General features: G+C 47.8%; 1 protein-coding gene across 4 annotated transcripts in view; it reads right to left on the bottom strand.

The window, feature by feature from the left end:
• The window catches only part of LOC119168268 (BCL11 transcription factor A), a 664,540-nt gene that overhangs the window by 74,194 nt on the left and 571,914 nt on the right, over positions 1–18,432 (bottom strand). For all 4 annotated transcript variants that reach the window (XM_075867205.1, XM_075867206.1, XM_075867207.1 and 1 more), the window contains one exon: positions 14,969–15,730. In XM_075867205.1, the coding sequence (XP_075723320.1) occupies positions 14,969–15,730 (762 nt within the window). The remainder of the gene's footprint in view (positions 1–14,968; positions 15,731–18,432) is intronic.

Here is an 18,432-nt window from a genome sequence, read left to right as displayed (position 1 = left end):
CACCACGTGCACAATCTCGGGTCGTAGCTGTCGGCGTCGGGGTGGTTGGCTTCCGTCCGGAAGGACTTCGTAATTGACGTCGCTCACTTGTCGTAGCACTTTGTACGGGCCAAAATACCGACTGAGAAGCTTCTCAGAGAGACCTTTGCAGCGCACAGGGGTCCAAACTAACACCTGGTCACCTGGTTTATAATCGACTTGTCTGTGGCAGCGGTTGTAGCGCTGTGCATCGACGCCTTGTTGTTTCTTGATGTTTACGCGGGCTAGTTGACGTGCTTCCTCGGCTCGTTGCACGAAACACTCAGCATCTTCGTCGAGATCCTCGATGTTGTCAATGTCGCATGGGAGCATTGCGTCCAACATCGTCTGAACATCCCGACCGTATAGAAGACGAAACGGAGTGAATCGTGTGGTCTCTTGCGTAGCGGTATTATACGCGAATGTTACGTAAGGCAGTATTTCATCCCACGTCTTGTGCTGTACGTCTATGTACATAGACAGCATATCAGTCATCGTTTTGTTAAACCGCTCGGTCAGTCCATTTGTCTGAGGGTGATACGCTGTTGTCTTGCGATGCGTGGAGTAACTTAACTGAAAAACTTGTTCAAGGAGCCTTGCTGTAAACGCTGTTCCTCGGTCTGTGATGACACAGGATGGAGCACCGTGGCGTAATACAATTCTCTCGATGAAAAACTGAGCAACTTCACAAGCCGTGCTTTTAGGAAGCGCCTTAGTTTCAGCATAGCGGGTTAGATAATCTGTAGCGACGATTATCCACTTGTTGCCGGAAGATGACAAGGGAAACGGACCCAGGAGGTCCATGCCGACTTGATCGAAGGGTGTTCTGGGTGGCTCGATAGGGTGAAGTAATCCCGCAGGCTTAACAGATGGGGATTTTCGGCGCTGGCATTCGCGGCAGGCTTGAACGTACTGTTTAACGCAAGCGGCAAGTTTCGGCCAGTAGTAAGACTTTCGTACCCTAGCGATGGTTCGGGTGATGCCCAGATGGCCCGATGGAGGCTCGTTGTGGCAGGCAAATAGAATTTCCTCACGCAGCTCTGCGGGGACGACCAACAGGTAAGTTTTGTTGCTGGCGGCTGCGTTCTTCTTGTACAACACGCCCTGTCGTAAGCAGAAGGATGACAATCCGCGAGTTATATGCTGGGGCAGTGATACGTTGCGGCCCTCTAGATGTTCAATGATAGGTCGCAATTGAGCATCTGCTCGCTGCCGTAAAGCCAAGTCTGTTACGCTTACGGAGCCAAGGAAAGGGCAGTCCTCTTCGAAGCTCTGAGCGGCAGGCTCAACTGGCGCGCGTGACAACGTGTCCGCATCTTCGTGTGCACGACCGGACTTGTACACGATAGTGACGTCGTACTCCTGCAGACGTAGGCTCCACCTTGCCAGTCGTCCGGAGGGGTCTCTGAGGTTCGCAAGCCAGCACAGCGAGTGATGATCCGTCACTACTCTGAATGGACGGCCGTAAAGGTAAGGTCGAAACTTAGCAATTGCCCACACGACAGCAAGGCACTCCTTCTCCGTGGTACTGTAGTTTGACTCCGGGCGTGTTAGGGTTCGGCTTGCGTAGGCGATAACCTTTTCAATTCCCTCCTGCCGTTGGACGAGTACCGCGCCCAGACCGACGTTACTGGCGTCGGTATGAATTTCTGTTTCGGCTTCCTCGTCGAAATGTCCAAGAACAGGTGGTGATGCCAGGCGAAGCCGAAGCTCTGTGAATGCTGATTCTTGTTCAGCACTCCAAACGAACGGCGTATCGTCTCTAGTGAGTCTAGTTAATGGTTCGGCAATTTTCGAAAAATTGCCTATAAAGCGCCGGTAGTACGCGCATAGACCAAGAAACCGCCGCACACTTTTCTTATCGGCAGGAGTCGGGAAGGCTGCGACAGCGGCGGTTTTCTCAGGGTCAGGACGGACGCCTTCTGCGCTTACGACATGTCCAAGGAACTTTAGTTCTTCGTAACCGAAATGGCATTTTTGCGGCTTTAACGTAAGGTTAGCTGTCCGAATCGCCTCAAGTACCTGTCGTAGTCGCTTCAGATGTTCGGAGAAGCTGGTTGAAAACACGACCACATCATCCAAGTACACAAGGCAGCTTTGCCATTTTAGGTCAGTCAACACAGTGTCCATCATGCGTTGGAAGGTAGCTGGCGCAGAGCAGAGTCCGAACGGTAGCACCCGAAATTCGTAGAGGCCATCCGGCGTGACAAAGGCGGTTTTTTCACGGTCGCGCTCATCAACCTCAATTTGCCAGTAGCCACTCTTTAAATCCAGGGAAGAAAAATACTTCGCTCGTCGTAGTCGGTCAAGCGAGTCATCAATACGCGGCAGCGGATAAACATCTTTTTTTGTGACGTTGTTGAGCTTTCTGTAATCTACACAGAAGCGAAGCGTACCGTCCTTCTTCTTAACCAGAACGACCGGTGAGGACCAGGGACTGTTCGAAGGCTGGATAACGCCGTCGTCGATCATTTCTTTCACTTGCTGCTTGATAGCTGCGCGTTCTGTCGGCGAGACGCGGTATGGCTGTTGGTGAATAGGTCTTGCGTCGTCGTAAGTGATTATCCTGTGCTGTGTAATTGGCGTCTGACTCACTTTAGACGACTGAGCAAAGCACGCCCTGAATTCAAACAATAGCTCTCGCAAGGCCCTCTGGTTCTCTTCCGGCAGTGCACTGTTCATGTCAACATCTATTACGGTTTGTCCATCGCGGCTACTGTCTTCACAGGCAAAACACTCAATGACGTCCTCCAAGGCTTCAGCGTAGGCGACCGCAGTGCCCCGGAAAAGGTGACGATGCTCATTGGTGAAATTTGTAATCATGACCTCGGCTGTACCGTTCCGAATGTCAATGATGCCTCGTGCCACAGAAATTCCAAGCGCCAGCAGCAGGGAGACGTTGCACTCTGCCACTGTTTCACCGTCACTGGTTCCTTCGGAAGTCACCTGAATTAGGATACTTGCACGAGGTGGTATTGTGACACTGTCGTCGGAAACACGGAGGGCGGTTGTACGGCGGTTGGAGTCCCTTGACGTAGCGTTGACTGTCGAAAAGGAAATGCAGCGTCGCCGTAGGTCGATTACGGCGCCATATTCCCGAAGAAAATCGAGGCCGAGAATTAATTCGCGGGAGCAGTCACGTAGCACGATGGAGCTGACCAAAAACGTGCAGCCTCGTATTTGTAGCCTGGACGTGCACAAACCAACCGGCGTTACAACATGTCCGCCAGCTGTACGTACATGCGATCCTGTCCAAGGCATTATCACTTTCTTCAAGGTACGTGCCAATTGTCCGCTAATAATCGAGTAGTCAGCACCAGTGTCTATTAAGGCAGTTAAATTGCGACCGTCGAGCATCACAGGTATGTCCATTGAAAAGTCGCTCAGCTGAGATACAGGCGCCGGCGTAGTCGAATTTCCGTTGGTCCGATGTCGCGTCGATTGGAGGGCGAGGTCTTCATCACGTCGAGAATCAGCGGCCTCGCCTCGAAAGGTCGCTGGCGTTAGTTTTCCAGGCGGGGGCTCGGAGACCGTCCTTGCGGCCTTCGATTTCCGTTGCCTGAATAAGACGACGACCGCGGTGACGGTGAACGCGACTGACGCCTGAGTGGGACGTTCTGCCGAGCGATAAAATCTTCAATTTCTGGTGGTCTCTGTCCAAACCGGGGGCGGGGTGAATTGGCAGGAAAACCCTGCAGCCCAAGTCGGCGGTACTGGCAGTCTCGGTAGAGGTGACCCGCTTCACCGCAGTGGTAGCAAAGCGGTCGTCGGTCGGGCATGCGCCATATGTCGGATTTACGCATGACGGGTCGAGTGTCTGCAAAATAAGGGACCACCTGTGCGGACTGCAGTGTGGCGTACGGGGTTGCGGCTGGTAGTGGGACTGGTGCAGGTGCGTTGTGTTCGAACGTGTCGGTATAAGTGGTGCGCTGGAAACCACTCACTGGGGATGGTGTCGTGGACGACGGAACGGTGCGTCTCAATACGTCTGCGTAGGTCACCCCTAGAGGTTCACCTGAAGTTGCGAACGCCTGAAGTGGTGCAGCAACCTGCGTTGGTGTCTCGCGACGAGGTGTGCCGAGCGCATGCTGAACTTCGTCACGTATGATGGTGGCGATGCAATTCGTGGAAGGCTGCTGCTGCGCCTGGTTCAGCTGTTGCAGCTGTTGCAGCTCGTCGCGAACAACCGAACGTATCAGCTCGCGAAGCGCTCCCACGTCGGTCGGGAACGAGCCTAGCCCGGTGGTATAGGTAGCATTCACTTGCCGATCGTACTGGTTCCGCTGCTGCAGCGCCTTTTCCATGGCGACGGCTTCAGTGAGGAACTCCGCAACCGTTCTAGGCGGACTACGAATGAGTCCAGCGAAGAGCTGCTCTTTCACACCTCGCATCAAGTGTCGCAGCTTCTTGTCTTCCGGCATGGTTGGATCGGCGCGAGTGAACAGATGAACCATATCCTCCACGTATGCAGCCACACCTTCATTAGGCATCTGCATGCGGGACTGGAGGGCCCTTTCAGCGCGCTCTCGACGATCGAGACTCGAGTACGTTTCGCGGAGCCTGTGACAGAACTCATGCCACGACGTTAGGAGGCCCTTGCGGTTCTGGAACCATGTGCGAGCACCATCCAGAAGACTAAAGTACACATTCTTGAGCTTCGCTACTTCGTCCCACCCGTTGAAATCCGCTACGTACTCGTACTCAGCCAGCCAATCTTCCACATCTTCATAGAGGCCACCACGGAAGGGACTCGGAACACGTGGTTTTTGCAGCGTGTAATGAGTGGGTGCAGCTGCGGGTGCAGCGGTTGGAGCAGCGGCGGCTCCAGCGGCAGGGGAAGCGGTGACAGCAACAGTATTCTCCATACCAGTCGACGTACTTGTACTGTGAGGCACAAACTCGGGGGACAGTCCTCGAATCCTCCGACTGAAACGGTGTACCGGCGTAAGCTCTGGGTTTTGGGTCACGTTCCGGCTGCTAGAAGGAGTCTGTTGCATAGGTGAGGTTACCCAGCACCTCCACCATTAAAATGTCACGTTAAAAAGACAGGAGACGTTTTTAAGGCGTCCTCACAAAAGTCCGAAGAGCGGTCGGCTCAGCGCAGCCAAAAACAGAACAATGGCACGAGGGGAACTGCCACTTCGTCTGCCTCTTTTGCGCTGGCAGATCAAGCGCGCGGCACTATATATATATATATATATATATATATATATATATATATATATATATATATATATATATATATATATATATATATATATATATATATATAAGGGCTCGTTTTTCCGTGTTTTGACACAATATTAATGAGATCTAACAGACAATAATGCCAAGGAATGTATAGGGAAAGTAAGTTATCAGAACAAAATGGAATGTAAATAAGAAGAAAAAAAAGTAGGTGAAAAAATAACCAGCCGTGAGCAGGAATCGAACGTACGACTTTCGAATAACATCGAAGAGCATCGAACGCGTTATTCGAAGGTCGTGGGTTCGATTCCTGCTCACAGCTGGTTATATTTTCACCGACTTTTCTTTCTTCTTATTTACATTCCATTTGTTCTAATAACGTCCCCTATACATTCATTGGCATTATTGTCTGTTAGATCTCATATATATATATATATATATATATATATATATATATATATATATATATATATATATATATATATATATATATATAGAGAGAGAGAGAGAGAGAGAGAGAGAGAGAGTCTGGCTTGTGTTTTGCACGGCATCCAACCCTCATGTCCCCTTACCTTCTCGAAGGAATGCCTCTTGTGTAATGTAGGGCGTACACTGTTCTTGCCCCGACTTCCAGCCCTTAGCGTATACTTGTTAACGTCAGTTTCTTTACTTGGTCCTTTCGCATTAGCTTCTAGTTCACCAACTCTTTATTTTGCAATCAGGAAGAGAGAGAGAGAGAAAGAGAGAGCATGTAAGAGCTGCCCACCATCGCACACGCAATTCGTGGCTGATAATGAAGTGTTTCCAAGCAATTTGGGTACTGCTTTCGATACCTAGGCGGCAATTTTGAGAGCCCTATATAATTAAGGAACTGAGGAGGACGTAGTAGACACATATTTATTCGTCATCTTACATTATTCTTAGACGATGACTCCAGAGATCATAACTCTGAACCACCATGTAGTCTTATGCAAACTCTAAGCCGCTATATGCTTTGGCAAGAGAACAAAATCTGTACATGAGCCTTATAAGTGTTTCCCTTTAAGAGCGAACCATGGTCACTATGCAGATGTTCTACGTAAAGCTACAACAGATAATTGGAGGATCGAAAGTAGTATCCCGAATGGAAGCTAATAGCATAGTTTATAGAAGAAGTTATGCAGTCAAAAGGAGATGGGGGGGAAGAGTATAACTATTAAAACGTCAATCTAAACCGTTTCTGCGAGTCTGGAACACTATAGCACATACATACAAAGGTATACGCTCGTTTATTTATTAAGAAGGTTGCTTCAGCTACAGTCCACCCAGTGCCATAATAGCGTGCGCCATACGACCACAATACTTAATGCAGTTAGCGTGGGAAGAGGTGGTACACTCGCTATGCTTAAATTTCTTAGTTCCATTCGTTTTGTTGTTTTCGATGTTCTTGCTTTCTGTGTTTCAGAACACACAACCAACCAGGCAGATACAAAACTGGAAATTAACACCTTCCAAGCGAGCGCACCTCGATGGGGGTTTTCGCAAGAGAAGCTAAATTCGAGCAACAGCAAGCCGTTGGAAGGGATACGGGATTTATGTGTATGTATACGTGTATAAGGTCTCAGTTTCAAAACCCACACAGCGGCGACGCCTATAGCGGCGCGTGGCAATCATTCTTAATTTTCGCGCCGGTGAAATAAAACACCCGAGCTCTTGCCAAGCGATAGTGGCGCCATCGAGGTCTTCAACACCCCGAGATTTAAGCTTTCTGTCGCGTAAAGACAGACAAACAACGGGAGAGAGAAACAGAAGTTCAAAAAAAAAATTGCAGACGACATCGCATTCAACACGAGAAAGAATACAGGAAAACGAGAAACAGACGTATACAAAGGCGATGATAGTGAGGCAGTGTGATGAGTGGGCCGCTTACATCCTGGATTTCGAGTTCGCAACACAGACAGAATTTAAAAAAAAACTAATAAAAAGAACCGCTCCAAATTCAAGAGTGTATAAGAGACATGGATCAGCGTTCCTCGTTAGATTACTTATTTACACTGCTCTTGATTTTAAGTCTCGATACTTTTTCTTGTCTTGCTTTTGTCGTCGCTGTTTTACGCGCAGACTCATTTGGATGCGGATGCTTTGTATACGTCTTGTTTGCGGGTGCTTTGCGGAGAGGCAAGCAGCATTAGATTTCAAAAGCGACCACTTGCTCGGCTGAGAGTTTAAAGAGCACGGGCGCACTAGACGGGACGACGCTTGTAAACAAATTGGATTAGCGATAAGACGGACGACACAGCTCGCGAGCAAGACGCGGCGAACAGGGGGCAAGTAACGTCGGAGGTGCACCGCCAAGAGAGGGGAAAAAAAGTTTTGCGAAGAATGTCAAAAACACAGCAACTGTGTACGACAACAGTGACGTAAGTGAACGGTGCTTTGCTGCTTTTTGTTGTGTTTTTTTTTCTTCTTCGGAATGCACGGTGGCGTGGGAAAGAGTTCCATCACGATTATAACGCGTTGCCAGCTGAAAATTTCGCGCCTTCGCAGCTCCACCTAGTGGGTGCGTCTGCTTTACTGTACTGCGGTCATAAGCTCATAATTAATGATCAACACACGAAGCTGCGTATTCGCACAACAAAAAAAATTACCTTAAGACGAATTAGTGTACACCAAGTCCCACACTATACGAGAGAGCTGTATGCTGTCCAACAAAAGCGACAATGGCACTTTTCAGAGAAAAAAAAAAAAAAACAGGCCACTTCTGCTTAGGACATCGCATTTCTGCGCTGCTAATGTTCCATGCGCAAATCCCTGAAAAAAAAAACGAAAAACTTGCAGTGTCATGCGCGTGCGGAGGAGATAGATTAACAACGTTAATGCGCGGCATTTGCGTCGCAGCTTGTTGTTTCTTTGAAAGTGTGAAATTTGCAGTGCCTCACATTGATACTTTCTTTTTTAGCCAAGCCCACAATGGCTCTACAGACATGAAAAATAAATCGGTTGTTTGCACCGCGATTCGCGAAACCCTTTTGTACGTATTTTCTCACACGTGTACATTGGGTCATATGAGCAATCTCGGAATATTTATTGTTGCGACGGCTTCGTCCTGTCCGCACTGATCTGTATCGTGACCTGCGTACAGGGTATACGGTAATGGTTCTGATATACGCCGTTGTTTAGAGGGCACAAGATGCGTATAGTTAAGTGAGGTGTTAAGCATATCCGTGTGTGTAGTTTAGCACGTGTGAGGTATGGAAAGGTTTGAGAGCATTCAAGTAGCTAGAAATGACGTCAGCCTCGTTAAACAAATGACAAGCAGTGAAAGGGCTGCCGTTAATCCATAGCAACCCCCCCTCCCATTAGTCACACCAAAGTTTTCTCAAGTATAATAACAACATTCAATTTTACTGTCATATAAAAACGGCTTTCAAGATACAGGGTGAATCGGAGATAATTGGACGAGGCCATCAACCCGAGGTGGGGCATAGAGTATACGCTCTATAAAGCGGATCCTCCGTGAAATACCGCTTACAAAGCAGGACTGAGAGCAATCGCTTTGGTTTCACGGTTACAGCCGGTACTTTAAACGTAACCGAAGCGTAGGCTGAATATATACTGTGGTACGCATGACATCACTGACGGCCAAGCAAGTGGTTTTTATAAGAGCCCACCTAACTCGACAAAATAAGACTGTCATATGCCCCATATAGTGCTTAATAGACAACGCGTAATGCACAATCCACATCAAGGGCTCGAACGCACTTCGACGCAACGACCAATCGTGCAGATCCCTGCTCTCCCTCCGCCAACCAGCAGCGCCAGCGACCTTCGCGCTATGGAGCTATCTCAATCGTTGATTAACACGCGCATAACAAGCACGGTCGGACCCCACACATCATCAATGTGGGCAACGCAGTGTTGCTTTCAGCGAGTCAAAGACACTTCAAACAAAGGCAAGATCGTTGGAAAATTAATTACCCGCTGTCTCCGAAACTACGCGGGCGCGAATTCCTGTTTAAAAAATTCCGATGACCAAGCAAAGCAGTTCGCGCATGGCAACGATGTTTTGATTTCTTTTCGTCGGTTGCCTGGAGACATGCAGCTGCAGACTAATACGTACCCCAATCTCAGTCTTCCGAGTAAAATGTACCCGGGAATATACGCCAAAAATGCCCGGTATGCAGAGAACACCCCACACTATACCACGTGACATGGGCCTGCCAACACACACAGGTAGTGCCAAGAAACTGTACACCAACACCGGAGCAATGGGAGGCTATGTGCTGTCCTGCTCAAGCCTGAAGAACAGCTCAAGCTGATCGACAGAGCTTGCAAGATGGCGAAGGCCACAGGGGCCCTGGACTGAGGGCTCCACCTTCACCGGAAAAAAACTATTTGTAATAAAGTTTCGCATTCATTTTCGGGTGGCGTTCACTTCAAAAACTTGGCAACAACTCGTCGATTTCGGAAACTTAATTTAAACATATATTACACGCGAAATTTAAAATATTTAAAGTGACACTCGAGGGAGATACAAAAGGGTCATTTAAATGTCCATTACGTAAATTCCGTTCGCGGTACCGATGACGCAAGCAGAGTGTCTCCGTCCATGCCCCTTTTAAAGTAATAATCATTGACTAATGGAAAGTTCTAGCTCGTTTACATGTACGCGTGCTGAGTTCGATACATAGATCATACACACACACACACACACACACACACACACACACACACACACACACACACACACACACACACACACACACACACACACACACACACACACACACACACACATACATACATACATACATACATACATACATATATATATATATATATATATATATATATATATATATATATATATATATATATATATATATACACTCTCAATCCACTTGCTTTCTTTATGTTAAGGAACCGTGCACAAATGCCGTGTTCGTAACTGTTAATGGATTCCCCGTTAAACTGCATCGAGGCGAAGCGCGTTTGAAAAGGAGATTCCGGTGGAGTCAGATTAGCCTGATGGTGTGACGATCCTGTAAACAAAAGAAAAAAATACTCATAAATTGAGTGAGTGAGTGAGTGAGTGAGAGCAAGAAAAATTGAAGGGATCTACAAAACAGGAAGTTCGAAACCTCTCTTGCGGTCATCGGCCGGCCATCAAAAGGTAACAGAACGCAAAACAAGAAAAAGGGAAAAAAATCAAACAGAGAAATCGTGTCAATGCGAATTGGCGCCGATCTATGTAGGAAAGTAAGCGCACGACTGCCATACTAATGAGCGGTCACGGGTGCACAAAGCGGAGATTACCTGCGGCGATTAGAATCACGGCGACGTTGGAATACCGGCTCTTTAAGTGCGTGCCCCAAAAAATACAAAAAACGAGAAAGGAAAAAAGTAGTAGAAGAATAATGCGAACAGCTAAATAGCACGATGAAAAAGACATCTTCAAAAAAAAAAAAACTAAACACGAAATGTGGGCTGTTTCGAGTAGAAACGTGAGCGAGTGTTTCCGATATCCTTGGAGTGCTGGGCATTCCAGACTAGTATATACCATACCCATCATCACGTCATCGTATTTTCATCGATCACCGATCCTATCACCTGCAGCTCGTGGCTTTCAAATTAACTGTCTTGTTGTTGTGTCTCGTGTTATATGTCGCCCTCGGAGAGACAAGAGACTGCCTCATAGTTAAGAAGCAGCTGCAACGATAAGCATCAGCCTTAAAAGGAAAGTGACTAATCGTACGTAATTAAACATAAGTACCTCATTAGGAAAAGAAATAGGTGGAGGAAGAAATACAGGCCGTAAATGTATATTACCCACGTTTTCGTGTTATACGGCCGCGATAATCTCAGCATTGTTGAGCTTGCATAGGTTTTTCGTATCCATCACTCTACCACGTTATTATTTCACTCACTTTCGTTTGATCCATCAATAACGTCTCACTTCAATGTCACTAAAAATTGAAATCTTTGTCTACTGTTTTTTTTTCGGTATTGTTTCCTATTCGTTATATATAATTTATCTACAATTCTGCCAGATATCAATGAGGACATATCACTATGTAAAGAGACTTATGCTCATCACTTCAAACGATCGCACAATACATTTTAAAAAATGACTACTGTCAATTTTGCACTTTATACGCACACGACATACATACGCGCGCGAACAAAAACCTTTCTTGGCAGAAGCAAGCATAGCCATGTATAGGATAAAACACCAGGGGGTGCGAAAGAGGGAGGTGAGAGAATAGAATCCCAGTAAACCCAAGCCAAGGTGGGTGCCCATCAGGTCTTTTGTGTACAAGCTGCGCTATTGTATTTCCTCCATTGGCGTAACCCCCCACAATTGTTTTCAGTTCACACACACGCTATATATATATATATATATATATATATATATATATATATATATATATATATATATATATATATATATATCAACGCGCGCAACTATGCAGACTACGTCCCTGGTTTGTTCTTGCTCTCCCGCCCGTCCCAATCCCTAGCCCCCCGTCATCTCTCCTGTTTTGCATACAGTACGCACGATAAACGCAAAGCCTGCCGAGCTGTCTCCCAAACCCTATAGCGTCGTGAAGCGGAGAGTCATGAGAAAATTAGGTACCTAATCTCAGACACACACACAAGCGAACACCGCTCAGTATACAGCGGAGACAACAGCGAAAGCTGACTGCATAGGTGTACGCGCATAGGTGTGGTAAATTTCTATAGCACATCTGAGTGGTGCGGTACAGAACAGGCGCAGGGACTCGCGCGTTGGTGAGCGTGGCACGTACGATCTATAGTGTTGGGAGCCAAAGAACATAATAGTCTATAGACCGCTCGAGGACCGCCCTGGAGGACGTCTTCGATGTCGCGGTCGCCCGTTCCGACCGATAGCTGGCCGAGGTTAAACGGCCACGCGATTCCAGCCACGCACCACACGCGCGCTCACGAGAGAAGTGGAGCGATTCGGAACGGCGATTTGAATGAAGCGAAGACGGCGATAGTGACAACGCAAGAGGCCTTGGACCTCTTTGTTCTCGGACGACGGGGGAGGCGATAAAAACGAAGGAAGTGTTCTTAGCGTCCGCTACAGCGAGAGACGGTAGGGAATCCAAAAAAAAAAAAAAAATCTGTACGCTCAATCTTACAAGGTGCGATGACAGGGCACCATGACAATATAACGATGTTTTATATGGCGCAAGGGCGCCATGAAGCCTGGCTAAAGATCGCTAAGTCATGGTGTGAGATGTCACAAATGTTCACGAATCAATTACGATGACGATGGATACGACAGAATGGTGATGACAGCTGACATACACGACATATGAAACAGTGCGTTCGTGTCACGTTAACGTACGATCTCCTGAAAAAAAAAAAAAAAACTTTGGTATACAAGTGACCGCTCCGGCCTACTGCCACTCATACTAATCTTTTTGCGTAACTACCGTACACATACACAGTCTTGCTGTATCATCGTTGTGTTTTCGACAACTGACAGATCGAAAACGTTGCGTAGCATGCTGCACTACCTGTAACACTTTAAAAGCGACCACCTGCCCCACACTTGGTAAAGCTTTATTAGCTATAGCATCCGAGAGCGAAAATCATACGATCACTGTATGCTGCCAGTCCTAACATATGGTGCGTAATGCATTGAGGATAACGCAGTAACTGAAGAATAACTTGGTGACGATGCAGCGTGCAGTGGAAGGTAAAATTATAGGAGTATAACATTAAGAGATTGCATGACGTCAGAATGGGTCAGGGAACAAACAGCGGCTGCATCATATTTATAGTCAACATCAAGCGAAAGAAATAGACTTCGGTTGCATGCCCACTTAATGGGTTTACACAACAGTTGATACGGTAAGGGCCGAATGGTTACCAGTGGATGGGAAACGGTGTGGGGGAAGACAGGCCCCAAATTACCTTAAACGTAATCAGTTACAGAATTACCAATTTTGCCAGGGTAAAATAGAATCACTTCGCACAGGACAGGGCAAACTGAAGATAATTGACACAAGCGTTTGCGGAGTAAAAAAAAAACTAAGAACGATGATGATGATGATGATCATAGTGAGGATCTGGGACAACATGTAGTTCTTGCACGATATAACGGACCACAGTGTGGGACACATCCAATAAATTACCTTAACATACTCAGCCGATTGCACTCGTTGTTGTATTAGAACAAAAAAACCCAAAGAAATAACAAATTTCCTTTTTTTTCGTATGTATTCGGTTGTCGACGCCAGAAGGGGTCAGGTCACGCAGACGTCATCCAGACGTGTTCCATTACTCGGGCTAATCGACCACAATGCTGTGTTCCAAGCTGTCAAATGTACACACCATCTGCGACGTAGTCTGGAATCGGAAGGCACCCAATCACCTCAATCCATCTCAATCTGGCGATCGGGTTATCCACGAATGCAGTCTTTTTGCTGTTCACCATCATTTTGCACCATGAACAGTGTCCTCTCCTGGTATACCTACACGCAAACGCACTAACGAGCGTACTCAATCAACCCGTACATCGTGATGACGTGCCCCATACGTGCTATAGACAAGCCAACCAATTAAAAAAAACACCGCCTACATACACACCGGTCGCGTCACCTTGCCTCCCAAAAGCAACGCCCTTTAGGTATTGCGAAGGACTCGCTAGCTCCACATATCTCTTTTCGAACCATTCTTCTTTTTCTTCTTCGGCACATCTCAAGTATAGTAGGTCACCACAGCGAGTCTGATGCACTTCCCCTCCCCCCAAAACATGATCGTATCTTCCCTTCGCCCGGCAAGTTGCGTGTGGACTTCGATATATTGTTTTTCTTTTGTCATATAGACTGATACGCCCTTTTTCTGTGGCTCGATTGTACTTTTTTTTATCTATTCGCTACCTTCATCGAGTGCGTAGTAGACGGTTATCACCCCTTCTTCGCACGATCCGTAAAAAAAAGTCAAAAATTGAAAAGATACGCGTTTTAACCAGACCTGAACCGACACGTACGTACCCAAAGCATAGCGCACTATACCTTCAAGGGTCATCGGGCGGTAATGTCTTTCCAAAGCATCTCTTTGTTGCTATTGGTTGCCGTATATCAAGCTGTTCTGTGCATGCATATGCAGATTAGAAAGCGCGGCTTGAGATACGAGAAGCCAGTATAGTTTGCTTGCTTTGTTATAGTTCTTTGAGAGTTGAGGCCGCAAGTTGGGGAACAACGGCGAAGAAGCGATATCACCGCACACGCGCTGATGTGAGGGGAAAACATCGCGGGCGAAAATAAAAAAGCGAAATAGAACGAAATAGATATAGAGCCTTACGACAGTCACAGCGTATCCGAGACGGAATGCTTCCGCCGCGCTATACCGAATATGTCGTCACCAAGTGGAAATCTGGCGCAATCGATGAAATCAGACTGTGCGGGCGCCTGACAATTTTCACTTTTTGTTGTTCTCTCCGCTGTATCTCCATAATCTCTGACGTCAGTGAAGCAATTACTCGAAGAATGCAGGTCGGGTCAACGGAAAACACGATAGCGTCTGCCTGAAATCGTACGGCCTTCGCAAGACTGTAAATATTCTTTGTCTCATTACGCGTAGGTAGTCAATTTTAATGTATGCACCCTTCGGTTCGTGTAGTAAAGCAGGGAACGCAATCGGAACGGTTATGTAGCAACCATCATAAGTTACCGGTTTGGCAATGTAGTCCGGGATGAATTTCACGACAGTTTAGAAGAACAAAGAAAGAAAACATGCCAGGACTCACCGGTGTAGGTGGTGTTGACACCGACGTCGACGGTAGAGGCAGGCCTTCTAACGGGTGATACCGAAGACGCCGGGGGCGACTTGACCAACGGAACTCCAGCTCCGGGTCCTACACCGGACACGACCGCATGACCCTCGGCGGGAGACGTCGGAGACGCGACGCCTCCTCCGCCTCCATTGCTGTCGTTGACTAGCAGACCTCCACCGCTCCCGGTCCTGGACGCCGCCGCGCCGAAGGCGCCTCCACCAGTGGTCGTCGAAGACCCGTACTTGTGCAAGTGAGGTTCCAACGATACCCTCGCCTTGAGGCGGTCGGCGAGGTCCAGGCTGTGGTTGCTGTTGCTGTTGTTCGTCACCGAACTGACGTTGTTGTGCGACAGCCGGTGATGATGGTGGTGGTGAGAGGACGTGGACGACGCCGTCACCGAGGAGCCACCGCTGGTGCCGTGGTGGTGCGACCTCTTGAGCGAGGACAGCGCCGAGACTTGAGAACCGGGACATCGTCTCGAGCTTGGTGTGTTGTTGCCGGTGACGCCGACGGCGTTGCTGTTGGCCGAGGCCGCGGCCGAGCCCACGGGCAGGTCCGGACGGTCGGCGTCGAAGTCGTCCTCACCGGGCGACCCGTCGAATAGGAGGCAATTTTCCTTGTTGCACGAGTGTACCTTGTGCTGGATGAACCGCACAATGTCCGAGAGCGTGAACTCCTTCTGGCAGACGCCACACGTCAGAAAATCTTGTTGCTGCAGCAAGTGCTCCGGTTCAACTGCGCCAGAAAAGACAAGAAGGCAATACGTAAGTGTCAACGCTAGAAACGAAACATCTGAAAATGCAGTGCGCGGAATTCAACGGAAAGCAAGCTGACGTGCGCATTCTTGATAATTTATTAGTAGTGCGCAGCTATAAAATATAAAAATCACGAGATAAAAAACATATATGAGCAGCTGGAGAATGTGTTGCGCTGCTTTGACACTGGCTCACTAGCCAAGGTTATCAAGAGGACAGAAGACGCCGCCCGGACGCAGGAACCGGTGGCAGTCTAACCACTATGCCACCCACCGAACTACCTAGGCTTTAAAATAAAGTTCTTACACACTCACTTGGCAGCGATAAAAGACAACACGATGAGATAAGGGCTGTCATTCGAGCTATAGCCGGTTACTCGTGGTCATTCGTATACCAGCGCATCTACTTGGTAGAGGAGCAGATAAGAAGTGATATACAAGACAGTTACAAAGCCGTCTGACACTGGCAGTCGGCCTGTGCACGCATTATCAGTTCGCCCCTTGTTTATGCGGTTTTCAATAAACGATCACAAGGGCGCAGGAAACAGCGATTACTTAGCTTCGTAATACGTGTAACATTCAGATATTTCTATTCTTGAAGGAGTTGCCGTGCTGATCGGTACGGGCAGTTGCTTCTTGATTAAGAATCAATCGTGAGCTCTGATATTTAGTTACACGCTTTGCATCCGTAGCTTCCAACACGTCACGTGCTTACCTGTTTCCAAGGAAACAGGGTTCGGAAAAGCCGTCGACTAACGATTAAGAAGGTTGTACAATAAGATTTTACAATGTCATAAAAGAAAAACTAAGTTTTTGTAAATTCTTTTTTTCTCGAAAACTGCTTTCTAAGATAGCTCCTCAGTAGCGCAGTTCCTACGTGTTGCATTATTTCGGCAAGTTGGCCAAGTTACGATTCATTCATGATGGCCAGATAAAAACAAGACTGACACGTACAGTCTTTCAGCCCCGAGTATGTTTGCACTAGACGCCATGATCATACGTGCACTATGTGCACTAAAATCAAAAGAGACTGTCGAAAAAAAAACGCGGTGAACATCTGTTTTTCGAGACAGCCTCGTACAAGGATCTGGTTCCTTAAACACCACACATCCACGTCACTTTTTCACGCTGGGCTTGCTCCACACAAGGGAATCGCACCCACAGAATCTCTCGATGGGCACACTGACCCTTCGCCCTCTGGTCCACGAACGCTCGGGACGGCCAGACCCCGCACCAACCGGTGGTCACCACATGTATACGGCTCCGGACTCCCCTCAACATGGCTCGTTTGTCGTCCCCAACCCATGGCGAATTCCTGTCTTCACCAAGTCGCGTCTTTCTTTCTTTCTTTCTTTCTTTCTTTCTTTCTTTCTTTCTTTCTTTCTTTCTTTCTTTCTTTCTTTCTTTCTTTCTTTCCTTCTTTCTTTCTTTCTTTCTTTCTTTTTTTCTTTATGGCTTCGGATCGTACTCAACACGGCTATATTGCTTTCCGCAAGCCACAGCCCATCCCTGTCTTCAGCAAGTTGCCTCTTCTTTCTTTAAGCAGCACGATTAACACGACGAGCTACGGTCAGCATCCGAATGGAGTTTGGCCGCCACGAGATGACCAGAGGAGATAACCTTCTTCGTCTTGCAGAACTGACCGCTCCCTCGACGTTTTCTTTTCCGCAGTTCCTGCGTTGCTTCCTCGTACAGCGCAGAGCGTAATCGAGAGCGGCAATCTTGGGCGCATCTGTGCGTCCGTGATGCCTTCCTAAGCAGGAAAGAAACCACGACAGTGCAGGTACGGTACAGCAGGAACGAGGAGACTCCGACAGCCGGCGCGGGTGAGTGAGTCTCGCTTGGACTCGGACAAGGCACTCAGTGCGTCTGCTGTAGGAGTATCGGATGTCTCCAGGGCAAACGGCTCGGCTTCTCAAAGCAGTTCTTTCGCGAGAAATGCATGCCCCCGAAGACGTCTGTGCTTCCGAGTTAAAGAAAAAGTCTTATCTCCGCGGAAGCATCTAGAACAGGGCGACATGCTTGTTATGGTCAACCGAATGCATCCCCTCCTCCCCTCTTGTTTCCGTTACAGACAGACATTTTTTTGTCTCGCCAATCTTTATGCGTTTAGTTTTTGCGAATGTATGTGCCAGAGATAGCTCGGTACAGCGCTCAACGTTGAAACTTGGCACCAAAAATGGGAGCAGGCCGGCCCCACGTTGGGCACCAAATGTCTACTCTGGGCCGATGGTCGGTCAGAGTCCTCAAAGAGGGCACGGTGTCCATGACAACGCAAACCTTCCAACCTTTACTTCATAAAAACCGGGCCACTGTTGTGTATTTCGGACACCATTACGAGCCACGCACAATGAGCTCTTCGTCATTTCCATTTATACAGCAGACTCAGCCGCAGTGAGTAATCCTTGCACCGTATAGGCTGTTGTGTTTGTATGTGTGAAGTCGCGAGCAAAAATATGTGTATTCCTGGATGCAGGATAAATTACCACCACCACCAGTTTGAGTGCAGTTTGAGGCATCGTTAAGGGCGGACAAACATACAAATGTACTGACAGACAGACAGACGGACGGACAGACAGACAGAGGGACAGACAGACAGACAGACAGACAGACAGACAGACAGACAGACAGACAGACAGACAGACAGACAGACAGACAGACAGACAGAGGGACAGACAGACAG

This window comes from Rhipicephalus microplus, chromosome 6 (genome assembly GCF_043290135.1).
Source record: "Rhipicephalus microplus isolate Deutch F79 chromosome 6, USDA_Rmic, whole genome shotgun sequence".
In the NCBI taxonomy this organism is placed as follows: domain Eukaryota; kingdom Metazoa; phylum Arthropoda; class Arachnida; order Ixodida; family Ixodidae; genus Rhipicephalus; species Rhipicephalus microplus.
Note: the sequence above shows the minus strand (reverse complement) of the source record. Positions and strands in the feature narration are given on the sequence as shown.